The sequence below is a fragment of the Tenrec ecaudatus genome, chromosome 1 (genome assembly GCF_050624435.1).
Source record: "Tenrec ecaudatus isolate mTenEca1 chromosome 1, mTenEca1.hap1, whole genome shotgun sequence".
NCBI lineage: Eukaryota > Metazoa > Chordata > Mammalia > Afrosoricida > Tenrecidae > Tenrec > Tenrec ecaudatus.
In genome coordinates this window covers 197,298,868-197,314,153 of record NC_134530.1, presented here as the reverse complement: position 1 = coordinate 197,314,153, position 15,286 = coordinate 197,298,868, and the positions used below count along the sequence as shown (strand labels likewise).

The following is a 15,286-nucleotide window of genomic DNA, read 5'->3' as shown; positions in this document are numbered from 1 at the left end:
GAATGAGAAGGACTTTTTTGCTGTTATTTTTCTGCTCTTTCTCTTTCCCCTGGCTCCTTTCCCACTGTCCACCACCCCTGTCTGTCCTCGCCAGGGCGGCCCCCGTGCTGAGCAGCAGCACACATGTAGGTTGTGTGTGGTTCCCTCCCATCCCCGTCTGTCTAAGGTGCTCTGTACTCTCTCTTACAGCCAAGATCTTGGGGAAAGTCGGGGAGAGCCTCAGCCGGATCTGCTGTGTCCGCCCGCCGGTGGAGCGCTTCACCTTCGTCGGTGAGTGAGTGAGACTGGGAGGCTTTCCCATGTTAGCCATCTTCCTTTTCTTCCTCCATTCTTTCAGCAAATGCCCCAAAGCTCCCGCGATGGGATATGCAGTAATAGAGCTGACAGAAGAACACAGAGAAGTGGTGTGCCTCCCCGATGACACCCTCCCCCCCAGGCATTGCTCATAAGGGAGCCCACCAAAAGCTTCCATCTTTCCCACCTGCCTGCAGCCCCTGCTCCATAGCCCCAGGTGTAAAAACTCAGCTTCCTCTGTTTGGCTCATTCCTTGAGCCAGGTAACTCCTAAGGGAAGGGCCACTGTGACTCTCAAAGTTGTCACTGTGGGTTTGCAGGTTGTCAGGAGGGAACGGAACCGAGTGACCGTGTGTGTAAGTCAGCCCGAGGTCCCCCTGAGGGGCATCTCACCAAGTATCTTACCTCCCCATGATACAGAAAGAGAAGGGGGGTGGGGGTGAGGGTGTGGGGTGTGTGTGGTGTGTTTGTGTGTGTGTGTGTGTGTCATCAACTACCCAGCTTCTCTAACCCTCAAAGCCCCAGCAATGTGAAGTCCTGTCCCTAGAGTGTGGGGCTACAGCCCCCCTCCAGTTTATGCCTGCTCACTCAGAGCCCCTGTGTGGGAGGGTCAGTGTATCCTCCCCCCACCTCCTCCACCCTATCCTGAGCCCTCCTTCAGAGGCTGCTCAGGGTGACCCCACTGGGCACCGCACAGGTCCCCTGATGCTCTGTGCTCCGTCTCTTCTCCCCAGATGAGAACGCCAACCTGGGCACGGTGATGCGGTACGAGGAGATCGGTGAGTAGGGCAGGGGAGCGGGCACACTGGGAGCTGGGGGCAAGAGCAGACGCTGGAAGCCCTGAGCAGTGTCTGCAGCTGTGTCCACTCCCAGGAGAATACACTTTCTTTCCCAGGCTAAGATCCTGTTCTTGGGCATCTGCCCTCTAATGTCTCTGAACTGGCCTCTAGCCAGTTCCCAGGAGACAGGCCTGGGTGCATTGGCAAGTTTTCCTTCAGAGCCTCCTCTAAAAGCTGTGAGAGCAGGGCTGCAGTAGACCAGCCAGAGACCCTTGTGCCCACGGGATGACAAGCACCCCCCCTCAACACACACACCCCTCAGAAGCACCTTTCTGCCATTTCTACCGGAGGTTTCTAGGGCCTAAGGTGGAGGGTCCCCTCTCTGACCTGCCCTGCAGCCTGGCTGAGGCCGAGCTGTCCCACTGACATGGTGCAGGGCCCAGCAGACAGCCAGCTCTGCTGGGAAGGGAAGGAGCCATCCAACCCAGGAACAAGTTCAGTCCTAGCCTTCCCCGAGAAGAACCCAGACAACAGAAATTCGTGAGGCTTCCACCATGGGTTAGAGGTGGGTGAGAGGTAGGGACATGGGCCTGAGCTGGGGAAAGGGAGGGCAGGTGGCGGAATGGAGGTGGGGGCTGCGATAGGTATTGGGACCCAGTAACAGGAGGCTTGGGGACAACGGGAGTACTGGTTCTCCCAGATGAGGGGGGCTCTGGTGTCCTTTTGTGATGCTCAGTCTTCAACTTCCTGCTGAGAGAATCTTCCAGGCACCCCTCCTCATGATCAGGGCCTGTTGCTGTGACCTTGGAGCAAGGCAGGGCTGCTTCTGAGCACCAGGCTCTCCCAGCAGTCTTGTAGCTCAGGCTCAGGGCAGCTCTGGGTGTCCTCGGGCCTGAGGCTTGGGGTGCGGGAGCTGGCTCTCACCAGTTCACAAGCAACAGTTATGGGCTGGATCCTGCAATTTTGATGTCTAACCACTTGCTAGAAATCACCTTCTAAATATGAGATTATCTAAATAGCCCCAAACCAAGCCCAATGCTGCCCAGCTCAGCGCAGCCTCACGGATCAGAGTAGAACTGCCTCATGGGGTTTCCTAGACCAAAAATCTTCACGGGAGAGGATCGCCACCGCTTTCTCCTGCAGAGCAGCCAGGGGATTCAAACCACCAACCTTTGGGTTAGCAACCGAGTACTTAACCACTGTGCCACCGGGCTGGTAAATACACTGCATTAAAATCAAAGGTAATTTGGCAGCAAACAGATCCATGAATGTGGTGATGTGGATGGGAGGCAGAGTTAGACATAACCAAATTCCTTGAGGGAATGGGGGATTAGGACCATCCTTTGAGGGGACCCCAAGTTTCCTGGCATAACAGCTCACAAAGGAATGTTCTGCAACCTACTTGGTGAATAATGACTGGAGTCTTAAAAGCTCACGAGCAGCCATCTATTGGTCTCTCCCTAATAGAGACCAGGCTTACTGGTTGGCTAGAGACTGGTGGAACCCTCAGACTATGGCTCTCCTTCAGGTCTGGAAGGGGATTCACCTCTGTGGCAGAATAAGCAACTCTCTGAGATCAAAAGGGCAGTGTCTTACCAGGCCAAGTTCAGAAGGATGGGAAAGAGGGAGGAGCGGAAACAGGGAACATGGGAAGAAAATGAGTAAGAGAAGGCACATTGAAGGGATGGCAAGGGAGAGAGTTAGGAGAAAATGGCGATCTTGTTGGGTGCTGTACTGATGAGCTGTGTCTGTACTTAGATAAGTGCTCACCTGATTCACAGTAAGACATCACAAGCAAAACACAAGGGTGGTGATGACTGAAAACCCCTGATTTGCTCCTTATTTTGATGTTACCTCACCGAGGACCACCTGCAGGGGCGCCCGGCTTCCTTGTTGACCCCCAGGGAAGACGGGCTGCATTTGGTTCTTGGGTGAATTTATGGGTATAAGGCACTGAGGCCGGAGTGTGAGCAGGTCACCCTGAGCGCCCTGCAGGCCCGCTTCTCCGCGCTTCCTGCCCCTGGCCAGGATCCAGTGCTCAGCAGTAGAGCTCAGAGCAGCCTTTACTCTGGGTAGACTGCTCAGCCTTCTTGATCCACGGAAATAAACGTTGGTGGCCACACGGCTGCAACTCTATCTCCCCAGCACCCAGGCTGGAGCATCAGGGCATCCCCTGGCTCCCGGAGAGCCCCGGGTACACTACAGACAGTCCGCTGCACTGTCACCGTCCTCAGCTCACCACAGCCTGGCGAGGGCTTTAAAGACAAAACAGAAGTCAGTTGCCATGGCATCGATCCCTTCGTGTCTGGGGTGAATCGTGTGCCAGAGAGGTCTAATGGCTGATTTTACTTTTAACCCTTTATTGCAAACTGGTAAAAGTTTACCAAGCAAACTGGTTTCCATTGGGCAGTTCATACCCCTTTTGTCTGTGGACATTGATTGTACTCCCCGCCATGCACAGTACTTAGCCCCGGTCCTCCCCCTCTTGCTCACCATGTCCATTCCTGCCTTCTGGCCTTCACCCCTGCGTAGATGCTGCCCTTCTGCTCCCATGACCAGTGTGTTTCCCTCCTCTCCCAGGCGTTACTTTACAGGCCTGCCTACCGTGGCTGAAAGTTGAGCTGTAGGTTCAGTATCAGCCTCAGGGCTGTCTAAGGTCCATGGGCTCTGGTTCCACCAGTCTCTTTCAGATCCACAAGCCTGCCTAGTCCTCCCGAGGCTGCTCACTGGGGGAGAAGCTCCGCCCACCCCCACCCCCCAGTGTGTTGAAGAGAGGCAGGGGAATGGAGATGCATGCTGGGAGAATGCAGAGGTGGGTGGTCTCAGCTGCCAGGATGGTTTTCCCACCTGTTGGGTGAAGGTGGTTGCCTCAGGGTGTGGTGGGAGCTGGAATGGGCCTCCCTGCAGGCCTGGGCTTCACATAGTTGGAATTCCTGGGAGAGGATTGTATTCAGCAAGCACCCTGGGGAGGGAGGTGAGCCCAGAGGCAGAGGAAGCTGCTGGGCTCATGACAGATGCTCTCATTTTGAAATCCCCTCCCGTGCTTCACCAGAAAGAAGGAGGCATTTTTCTCCGGCTCAGTTCACATCCGCAGCCCTGTTCTGACCGCTCCCCAGGTGACTGCTCCTGGTGGCTGTCCCAGGACTGACTCCTGGGCTGGGGACCGCCTAGCCGTAGACGCTGACCCAGGAGAAACCACCGCTGCCCTCCAGCGGCTGCTGGTTGGATCTCACTCCTGGCCCGGGTTTCCTGTCGGGGCAAGAGCACTTGTTGCATCCCCAAAAGAGAAAACCCCCATTGTCGAGTCTGTGCCGACTCATGCAACCCTATGGACAGGTGGAACTGCCCCTGTGAGTTACCAAGGCTGTAACCCTGTGCTGGAGTAGAGAGCCCCATCGTTCTCCTGAGGAGTGGCTGGTGGTTTTGAACTGCTGACCTTATAGTTAGCAGCCTAACCAGCAACCACTATGCCACCAGGACTCCCCCCCCCCCAACAAGAAAAGACCCTGAGATGTAACTGTCTGCTCTGGCTTCAAATATCATGTCTTACATTTTGTGGGTTGGCTGTGGAGCAGGGTTGGTCCATGGTAGCGCTGGTGACCGCTGAGTCAGGATCGTTCTCAGTTGTGGGGCTTGCTCTGTGCATTGAAAGGTCTTCAGCAGTTTCCTTGGCCAATACACACTAGGTGCCAGCCGTCCCCTCCCCCCCCCCCATGAGTTGAGACAGTCCAACAGATCTCTGAGATGTTGCTGCATTGCTCCTAGGAGCCCTGATAGCCCAGCAGGTTACACATTGGGCTGCAAGGTCAATGGTTTGAACCCAACCAGCCCCTCTCTGGGAGCAAGCCGAGGCTTTCCACTCCTGTAAAGAGTTACAGTGTAGGAAACCCATAGGGGCCGTTTGACTTGGCTCTGTAGGGTTGCGATGAGGCGGGAATGACTTAAAGACAGTGAGTTTGGGTTTGGGCTTTTTTTTTTCTTTTCTTTTTTTACATTTTATTAGGGGCTCATACAACTCTTATCACAATCCATACATATACATACATCAACTGTATAAAGCACATCCGCACATTCCCTGCCCCAATCATCCTCAAAGCATTTGCTCTCCACTTAGGGTTTGGGCTTTTAAGAACCTCTGCTGTAGAGGGCGTAGAGGGCTAGCAGGTCCCTGGACATGATCCCCTAACTGCATGTTCAGGTGGGCATAGAGCCTCAGCCTTCCAGCCTGGCTCTGTGTCAGGGAGGGGAGGAGCCCGGCTTGCTCTTCCCAGCTAGGCTGAGCCCTGGGCATCCCCCACAGGTAGGAAGCTGGGCCGGCAGCCCTTGGGGGTGTGGAAAGTGCCCCCAACTCAGGCAAGCATTTTCTCTGGTGCCTCCCTGACTGCCAGTGTCCTCTGGCATCAACTGATCTTCTCATTCACCCACTCTGCATGTCCTGAGCACCTACTGTGCACCAGTGATGCTGCCATGACATGGGGATTAAGAGGAAAAGTCGGGTTACGGGGGTTGTGGACCATCAGACTACAGTATGGTTTGGGAAGAGAAGAAAGGCAGCAGGGTTAGAAGTTAAGAGGCCATCGCTCAACGGGCTCCTGAGGATGAGGAGATGCGGGCAGTGTCTGTGCCCTGCCAGAGAGACATCTGGACATGGCCGCTGCAGTAGGGCAAGCCACCATCTAGAAGTCCTCAGGGCCCTAGGGGCATCCTGGTGGGAGGGGGTGGGTCAAGGCAGGCTGGGCTTGCAGCAGTGGGGGTGGCAGTCACCTCTGGGGACTTGCGCTGACCTGGGAACCGGGCTCTGTAGCACCCAACATCGTGGGCTCTGTCCCAGGCTTCCTTTTCCCCAATGCTCAATTTTAATGAGCAGTCCCGTTAAGGAAGTCCCTGCTTGAAGAGACACTGGGCCTCACTGGGATAATGCAGAGTGGGCTTAATGAGGGAAGGGCAACCACGGAGAAGCAGGAAGCGTGCCTGGGAGGGGCCTGGCGGCCTGCCTCTGCCAGGCGGCGGGAGCCTGGTGCACAGTAGGCAGGGTCAGCAGTGGGCACACAGAAACTGCTAGTGTCTGACGAACTCAGCTACTAGGGGTGCCCCGGACGTCTTCCCTAGATGGCACCTGCAAGGGAGACAGGCCCCTGATAGTGCAGGGAATGCTAACAGAGTGACAGCTGGGTTTGCCACAGGCCAGGAGAGGCCCTCGGGTCTTACTCAGACAAAGCCCTCCTCCAGGCTGGGCTGACCAACCATCCTGGTTTAGCACCCAGGGACCCATATACCAGACGACCTGGGACAGTTGCTCACTCATTCTGCCCCATGCTTCTACCAGGGAGGGGGCACAGGGTAGGGAAGGGTCTGTAAATGTGCCTGAGGAGCAGGCACACGGAGGTTTCTGCACTGCACACATGGAAAGCTGGGTCCTAGAGCCTCCAGTATGGAGCTCTGTGTTCATGTGGAAAGGCTTTCCAGAAGAGACAGGGTAGTTTTCCAGGTCCCCGCTGACTTATTTCACCCCTTTGCAAACTTCTTGTCCCCGCTCCTCAGAGCTGCGGATCTTACTGCTGTGCGGCAGCGACCTGCTGGAGTCCTTCTGTATCCCGGGGCTCTGGAACGAGGCAGATGTGAGTAGCAGGGTTCTGGCTCTCAAAGAAGAGATGGGAAAGGAGGGTGGGGGTGCGTGTGTGCGATTGGTTTTGGCCCCTTTGTTTGCCTTCCCTCCCTAACAGTCTTCCTCCTCTCCTCTGTAATTCCCACCTCTGGTGAGCTCCCAGGAGAGAATCCAGTCCTAGGCTGCAGAAGAAAACTCTCAGCTAGCCCTCCCCACCCAGCCCCTTACCTCCTACTGCATGTTCACACTCCTCCTGCTGCCCCCTGCCTCAAAGCAGGGGTACCTTGCTCCAACCGGTGCTGGCGGTGGCAAGGAAGCAGCCAAACCAGATGCAGGCACCCTCTGCCTGCGTGAGGTTTCGGCGTGTTTCCTTTATTTACATTCCTCTTGTAGAGGTCCTTAATGCCACCCTCAAGCTGCCTCCCAAGGGGCCAGGAGTCAAGAGGGGAGATGCTAGTGGCAAAAGGTCACTAGGACCCTCCTGGCTCTTGACTGAGGACCCAGTGAAGCAAGCCTTGAAACTGATAACGCCTAAAAGTGCCCTCAACGTCCTTTATTGCCAGATCCAAGCGGGATGGTCTTAAGCTGGCTGAATCCGTGGCACTACCACGGACACACATGAAAGGCTTCTCTGGAGTCTTCCGTTCCTCTGACCCCTCCATGAATCCATGCGTCTCCTTATCGTCGTCGTCGTCATTAAGTGCCGTTAAGTCCGTTTGGGCGCGCACGGCCCAGTAAACAGCGGAACAAAGCACTGCCTGGCCGGCGTCCTGTGCCGTGCTTGCCGTCACTGCTGTCTGCGCTCACTGGTATAACCGCCGTGTCCGTCCGTCTTCTTGAAGGACTTCCTCTTTCCCCTGTACCAAGCATGATGTCCTTCAGGGACTGGTCCCTCCTCATAAACATGCCCAAAGGCCATGACGTAAAATCTCGCCGCCTCTCTTCTAAGGAGCATTCTGGCTGTACCCCCTCAACCGACGGCCTAAACTCAAGCTGGCTCCCAGGCCCCAGGCAGTCGGATTCCCCAGAGCCTCCATCCTAGATCGAGACGTTTTCAGTTAACTTGCTGTGTGGCCTCATGGACGTGTGTTCTAATCTTCAGCATCTGTGGTCGGCTAGTTGTATTACAGAGATGCTAGAGAGATGCGCAACTGTCTGTGCTCCGAGCATCTGCGATCTAGATTAGATGGCGAGGTGTCTGTGTGTGACATCTTTGTTCGTGTGACGGTCTACTTCCGTGAAGGGGTTATAGTCCGGCACACCCTCTAAGGCAGTTCTATTCTGTCTGCAGGGACGCGACGAGGCAGAGTCGACTTGACACGTGCGGGTGTACGTACCGCGCTTACTTACTACAGCTTTTCTGTAGTAAGGGACACAGTGAAGATGGGGCCCCATCTAGCGTGGAGCTTCCATGACCCAAAGTAAAACCTTTTCTCCTGGGCAGAGTCACCAACCAGGAAGCTCCAGCTGAGCCTAAAGGCTCAGGGCTTTTGACATCCTGCCTCATGATGCTTAGTCAGCCCTGGCCCCTCAGGCAAGCCTTTTCAGACCAGTCTGCCCCATCTATTAAACTCGGCCTGTTGGAGGGACTCAAAAGAACCAAATGCCAGCTTGCTTTCTGCCAGGTGATTCCACCCCGTGCAGCTTGTCACTGGAGAGAGAGAGAGGCTGACCAAATGAATGAGAATGTTACCTCTAATGCATGGGGCTACCACCTGCACGATCAGCAGTTCGAAACCACCAGCTGCTCCTTGGGAGCAAGATGGGCTTTCTACCCACAGGAGGCAGTTCTCCCCTGCCCTCTAGGGACGATGTGTGTCCCCATCAACGGGATGGCAGGGAGCTGTGCTTGGCCGCGTCTTCACAGTGAGAATGATGACAGTGCCTAGCACAGTGCTTGGCACACAGTTAGCACGTGGCAGTGGTTAATACGTGGATGTACCTGAGAAGACACGCAGCTATCCATCCGCATAGCGATCCAAGGTGAAAGCCCTCAGTGCTACGTGTATCGGGATACCCAGGAGAGGAGGGAATGTTTTAGGGAAGCAGATGATACCGTGAAGTCCTTTCATCTCTCCCCAGAACAATTTGGAGCAGGTGAAATTCTAAATCTCCTTTCAGTTCCGGATTAAGCGGCTTAATTAGCTTTTGCTTTCCTCTCTGCTTCACAAGGTGCGGTGGAAGTAACTAGTAACGTAGGAAAAATTGTGTATAAGATCTCAGCCAAACCCTTTCAAGGATCCAGGCAAATCCTGGCGATTGCCTGGGCCCTGTCCCCTGCTGAGGCTGGAGGGTTTGGGTGGGCGTAGAGGGATGGAGTGGGCAGCTAGGACAGCAGCTGAAGTGCCGGGAGGCAGGCAGGGGATCTGGGTGCAGGGGCAGGGCTGCTGTGTATGCCTGGGTGGAGGGCCTCCTCTGTGAGGCTTGGCCCAGGCTTTCTGGGGCCTGGAGCCACCAACAAGGTCAGTTCTATTCTGTTCCTTCCCAGTAGCTTGCCAAGTCCAGTTCCTCTGATTTCCCTCCAGGACGGCAGCTCTGCATATCAGCCTTGAAGGACAGAGAGAGTACTCTGGTCTCTCCTCTTCTGGGGAGTGGGTGTGATGTCTTGGGGAATTGACATCGGAGTTAAAACAGAAAATGTGGGAAACCAGTCACCATGGATTTGCCAAGAATGTGACCAAGGAGGTGGAGTGAGACCATGGCCTTGGACCATGTTCCCCTTTTGCATTCCTGAGGGAATCATAAAGTTTCAGTGTCTTACAACTGGCCGTGGGAAAAGGAGGGGTAGGGACTCTCTTAACCATCATCAAACCATCTGCCATGAAGTCAATTTTGACTCAGAATGACCTTCTCAGACAGGATAGATCTGTTCCATAGGGTATTAAAACAACAACCAAACTCACTGCCAGCGAGCCAATTCTGACTCTTGGCAACCCTATAGGGCAGGGCAGAATGGCCTCTGTGGGCTTCTGAGACTTTATGGGAGTAGAGAGCCTCGTCTTTCCCTCTCAGACTGGCTGGTGGTTTCAAACTGCTGACCTTGAAGTTAGCAGTCCAACACACCACCACTATTGCCATCAGGGCTCCAAAGTTATAAAAAAATTAATCATTTTGTTGGGGGCTCGTGCAACTCCTATCTAAATCCATACATCATCCATTGTGTCAAGCACATTTGTGCATTTGTTGCCCTCATCATTCTTAAAACAGTTGCTTTCTACTTGAGCCCTTGGTAGCAGCTCCTCATTTTTTTCTTCTCTCTTCCTGCCCCCCCTTCTTGAACCCTTGATAATTTATAAATTACTATTATTTTATCATATCTTACACTGCCCAACATCTCCCTTCACCCACTTTTTTGTTGTCCATCCCCCAGGGAGGAGGTTATATGTAGATCCTTATAATTGGTTCACCCTTTCCACCCTCCCCCCCCCAGCTCCCCACTCCTGGTATAAATTTTATTACAATGGGTTTTTTTTGTTGTGAATTAAGTGTGTGTGTGGGGGGGTGTTGGATGGGGGGATGTTGTATATTTTAGACTGTTAATTCTGCATCAACTCTTCAACCCATTTATCAGCTCCCTCCGCCCGCCCCTGGAGTTCAATGCACCCACCACTCCCACCACCCCTGCTCCCCACCGATAGTTCTTGGTCCCTGGTGGGTCTTTAGTCCTCCTCTCACTCAAGCCAGCACCTGACAACCCTCCTAGCCTGTTGCTTCCTCTTCTCCCCTGGCCCCCCTCCAGTCCTAAGTCTGTTCCCCTTGGTGTGCGAGGCTCTGTCTTGGTCCTTATCCCTATAGTAGCCCACCCACACTGCTTGCTCTGTTGCCTGACTCAGCCCGCAGCTAACCTGAGGGATTCTTGGAACCGCTGGCTCTAAGGGAGAGAGGCAGATGGATGAAAGACCATTTCCTTATATGACTAATGTGAATCGCAGCCCACAGCACGCAGTGTACCAGACATCTCACGTTTAATGTACTTAAATCAAATGTAAAGTCAGATGCCATCACCAGCACCTGAGAGGCGCCCTGGGCCTGGAAAGAAGCCAGGGCTCTGGTGCCAGTGTGTTAGGGTCACCTTGCCTGTGCTCCTTCTGGTGGCCTGGAGGCAGGGTTGCTGCCACTTGCTCGCCAGGGCCCGGGGCTCTGCTGGTCCTCACTCCTGGCTGACCACCACGCCTCCTCTTCCTATGAGGCCCTGCCCGAGGGGGTGTCCCAGAGGGAGCAGGCTGTGGGCTTCACAGATCTCCAGCCCCTCAGTGTAAGAGTCATGTGTAACCAAGAGGAGAAACCCAAGAGACCAGACCGCTATCACCCCTCATCAGTTTTAATTCATAGAAACCCTCTAGGCCAGAGTGGAACTGCTTTACAGGGTTTCCAAGGCGGTACCATCTTTCTCCCAGGGAGCGCCGGGCTTTACCCACTGCACAAGGGCCCCCAAGGGAGGACCAGGGAGAGGGAGAGGGAAGAGGAAAGAAAATGGCCTTCCTTCTTTCTATTTCCTCTCTTCTCTCCAGACAGCAGCGTTATTGATTTCACACACCTTAGGGGTTGCGCCCCCTCCCCAGCCCTGCATTGGTCCCTTTCCTGCTGGAAATAGGGCTCAGAGTGAGCAGGCCAAGGGAATGCGTGAAGCACAAACTATTAGCTACTGGAGATAGGCCCGCCGTCTGCATGGAGAGAAGGTTCGGTTGATCGTGTCTGGAAATGGAAGGTGTTTCAAGACTGAGCCCTGCTTGTTCTAGTAGAAAGTTCTACCCTATGGGGGTTGCCTGGGAGTGGCCTATTTTAGGGATTTCTATCCCCAACTGTGAGACTTCTAGGGACGAAGTGTATGAAACAAACTTCCCCCTATTTCTGTCCCAATTTTTAGTCCTTCCTTCATTCATTTATCCCTTTATCAGAAGGCATTTCTCTTTACCACCTGGTACCCTAAGTGACTCTTATGGACTAAGCTCAATGTCCCCAAGGCCAGTATTGGGGACAGAAGTGTGGTCAGGATTTTCCCAGGTCCTGGTTCCTCATCCCAGTCTTCAGTGTGGCGTCCCTTCTCAGAATCCAGGTCGGGGAGAGCCTCCAGTCCAGGCTGGTCGGGGGAGCATGAAGGGCCTCACCATCAGTCTGCCGTGAAAGGGCCAGGGGACCTGTGGAGTGAGCATCCCTCTACCCCTGCTGGAGGCAAGCGGAGCCCTCTGTGACTTGGATCCCAGGCCTTCCAAACAGAAATCCAATTACACAGCTAAAGGGAAAGCCTCCCACCCTTCACCATAAACACACCCCATGGCCGCCCTTTGACCAATGGTGCCCCGCCCCTTTCCCCTTACATTCCATGGGGACACTTCCATACATATTCATGCAGTTTCCCTCTTCTGGAGCACAAAGAGTTTGTTTGTATGGCCTGTTGGCTGGCATTTTCATTCTTGATTCCTGAGGGAACCAAGATCCAAGCTCCCAACCCAGCCTGGGAGATCAGCACCCAACCCCTAAAGAGCCCTATCCCCTGATTCCCTGTGAGAAAATCCTTCTCCTCCATCTGCCTGGGCCCTTTGCTCCCCTGAACCCCAGCAGCAGCGCCCATGCTGGGCTTGGGGTGTGGACTGTGAGCTATGGCAAACCAAGGCCGAGCCTGTAGGGTCATCTATGGACAGACAGACAGGTGAAGCAAAAAACATGTACGCTCCCTTCCCTTCTGGAAACAAAGCCCATGTCTGGGGATCTTGGGCTGCCAGCTGCTTTGTCCATCCTGTTCAAGTGGAAGGTAATCTGGCCAATTAATTCTATTTCAAGGATCGTCTCCTTCCATCAGTCTCCCAGCAGATGCTGATAGAAGGGCTGGCATGGACATAGCATACCTCTGACCTTGAGGCCCCTGATGTTTAAAGATACCTCATTTCTCCCTATCATTTCTTTAGGTTATACAATATAAATATCAAAGCGTTGAGAAGGGTGTTTGAACCCAATAGGCACTCAGTACATGTTGGCTCTGTCCCTTCACTTTCTTTTAAACCGTTGATTGAGCTCTGCTGACATGCTGGGCACAGGCGCCCTGGCGGTGTCGTGGGTGAGATGCTGGACTGCTAACTGAAAGGTCAGCAGTCTGAAATGACCAGCAGCTGCTCAGGAGAAAAACGAGGCTTTCTACTCCTGCAAAGGTTTACCCCCTCAGAAATTCACAAAGGCAGTTCTACCCTGTCCGATGAGTCTGAGCCTACCCAATGGCAGTGAGTTTGGTTTGGTTTGGGTCAGTTTGAGTGACCTCCAACACAGTATCAGAGACTGTTCTGGGGTGGTCCGGAGGATGTTCATTAGGTAACTGTCGCTCCAGGCCTTTCTTCCTAGTCTGTCTCTATCTGGAAGTGCCTTTGAAATGTGTCTCCCATGAGTGATTTTGAAATACCGATGACTTGATGACATCACTTTAACATTACAGCAACACACAAGCAACTGCAGTAAGACAAACAGACGGGTGATGGATGCTCTAGCCAGGCAGGAGGTGGTAAAAGATTTAGTGGTGGGAACAAGACCTTTTGGAGAAACGGATCCACCTGGCTGAAATAGGCAAAAATCATTACATTTAATGGTTCAGCGAATTAGCTGCTCTCAAAGGGAGCTGCATTTTAAATGAGCATGAGCCAATATTGACCCCAAAGGGATGAATCCCTAAGGGTGGACCATTAGGTACCAAGGGAGGGATAAAGAGAGAGAGAGAGAGAGAGAGAGAGAGAGAGAGAGAGAGGCCATTGAGGGATTTAATTTAATTAATTTATTTTTAAAATATATTTATTGTTTTGTTTATTTTATTCACTTTTTAATATCTCAAAGGACAGCATGCCACTGGCTGGCTCTAATTGGCGCTACCCAACCGTTTTCCAACCAACCAGCCACGGACTGGTTGCCTGCTGTATCCACCAGCTGTGAGAAAGCAACCAAGGAAAATAAACAGAGGAAGAGCCCGCAGCCCTCGCCACCACACAAGCAATCCCAGGGCCCAGGACAAACATTCGGTCATTAGGGCCCAGATGGTTTTTATTAGCTAGTCCAGCTCCAGCCAGAAAGGCTGATGGAAGCATCCACCCCCGGGATTAGGGCAGGCCCCTGTACTGATAAGCCCAGTGCCCAGTTGATAGGCTCAGAGGAGGCTCAGCTCCTGGGATTCTGGTTCTCGTGTGAAGGCGCCTTGTGTTTGGTTTTCAGGCTTTGATTTGGGTCTGGAATTCCCGGCCTTCCCACACCCACCCCCAAGTGATCATTGGGACTGGGAGGAGGATGGCTTCCTCTGGGAAGCCCCTTCGCAGCACCCTTCCAGGGCCGTCCAGGAAATGCATGCCCACCTTCCCGTCTCTGACCACGCTGGCCTCCGCCCCACCTCATTCCGAGGGAAGCCAGGGTCAGGAAGAGGGCTGCACATGCTCCTCTGCAATGGATGAGCCCGCACACGCCACCATGCTTTGGCCCGGAAGGATACAAAATGATACCCTGCAGGGGGAGACATGGGGTACGAAATGAGGACATAGCCTGCACTGATCCTGGAGGAGAAAAAAATAAGATATATTTTATTTTTATGTATTTATTAAATCGTTTTATTGGGGGCTCATACAACTCTTATCACAATCCAGACATCCATCCATCATGTCAAGCACATTTGTACATTTGTTGCCATCATTGTTTTCAAAACATTTTCTTCCTACTTGAGCCCTTGGTCTCAGCTCCTCATTTTTTCCCTCCCTCCCTCACAAACCGGTAAGATATATTTTCAACTCAAAATATTTTTCCAATCAATGAATTTTCAAATCACTGGAAGGTGAGTCTTAAAAATAGATCTAGACACCCCTTACTGAAGGGTTGTGTGGAGGAAATGAGCCAGTCAGGGTGCAGGGTAGCAATGATGAAGCATATAACTTTCCTCGAGTTCTTAACTGTTTCCTCCCCCCCCACTATTCATGATCCCAATTCTATCTTACAAATCTGGCTAGGCCAGAGGAAGTACAGTGGTACAGATAGCAACTGGAAACACAGGGAATCCAGGAGAGATGACTCCTCCAGGACCAGCGGTGAGAGTGGCAATGCCTGGAGGGTGAGGAGAATGTGGGGTAGAAAGGGGGAACTGATTACAAGAATCTACATATACCTTCCTCCCTGGGGGAGGGACAGCAGAGAAGAAGACGGGGGGGGGGGGGGGCGGGGAGACGTCAGACAGTGTAAGACATGACAAAATAATAATAATTTATGACTGATGAAGGGTTCATAAGGTAGGGGGGAGTGGGGAGGGAGGGGGAAAATGAGCAGCAGATATTAAGGGCTCAAGTAGAAGGCAAATGTTTTGAGAATGATGATGGCAACAAGTGTACATATGTTCTTGACACAATGGATGCATGTATGGATTGTGATAAGAATTGTACGAGCCCCCAATAAAATGATTAAAATAAAAAAAATAGATCTAGAAACAGCATGAGGTGGAAAGAGCCTTCAAGTTAGACCAGACCTACCCAAACCCATTGCCGCCCGCCCGTCAGTTCTAGCACAAAACCCATTGCCGCCCGCCCGTCAGTTCTGGCACATAGCAGCTCTATGGGGCAGGGTATAACTGCCCATTGGGTTTCTTTATGAGGCAAACA

General features: G+C 53.1%; 1 protein-coding gene across 1 annotated transcript in view; it reads left to right on the top strand.

The window, feature by feature from the left end:
• The window catches only part of NMNAT2 (nicotinamide nucleotide adenylyltransferase 2), a 199,378-nt gene that overhangs the window by 173,048 nt on the left and 11,044 nt on the right, over positions 1–15,286 (top strand). The window contains exons 6-8 of the mRNA XM_075528205.1: positions 190–270; positions 1,028–1,072; positions 6,614–6,690. Coding sequence (XP_075384320.1) covers positions 190–270; positions 1,028–1,072; positions 6,614–6,690 — 203 coding nt within the window. The remainder of the gene's footprint in view (positions 1–189; positions 271–1,027; positions 1,073–6,613; positions 6,691–15,286) is intronic.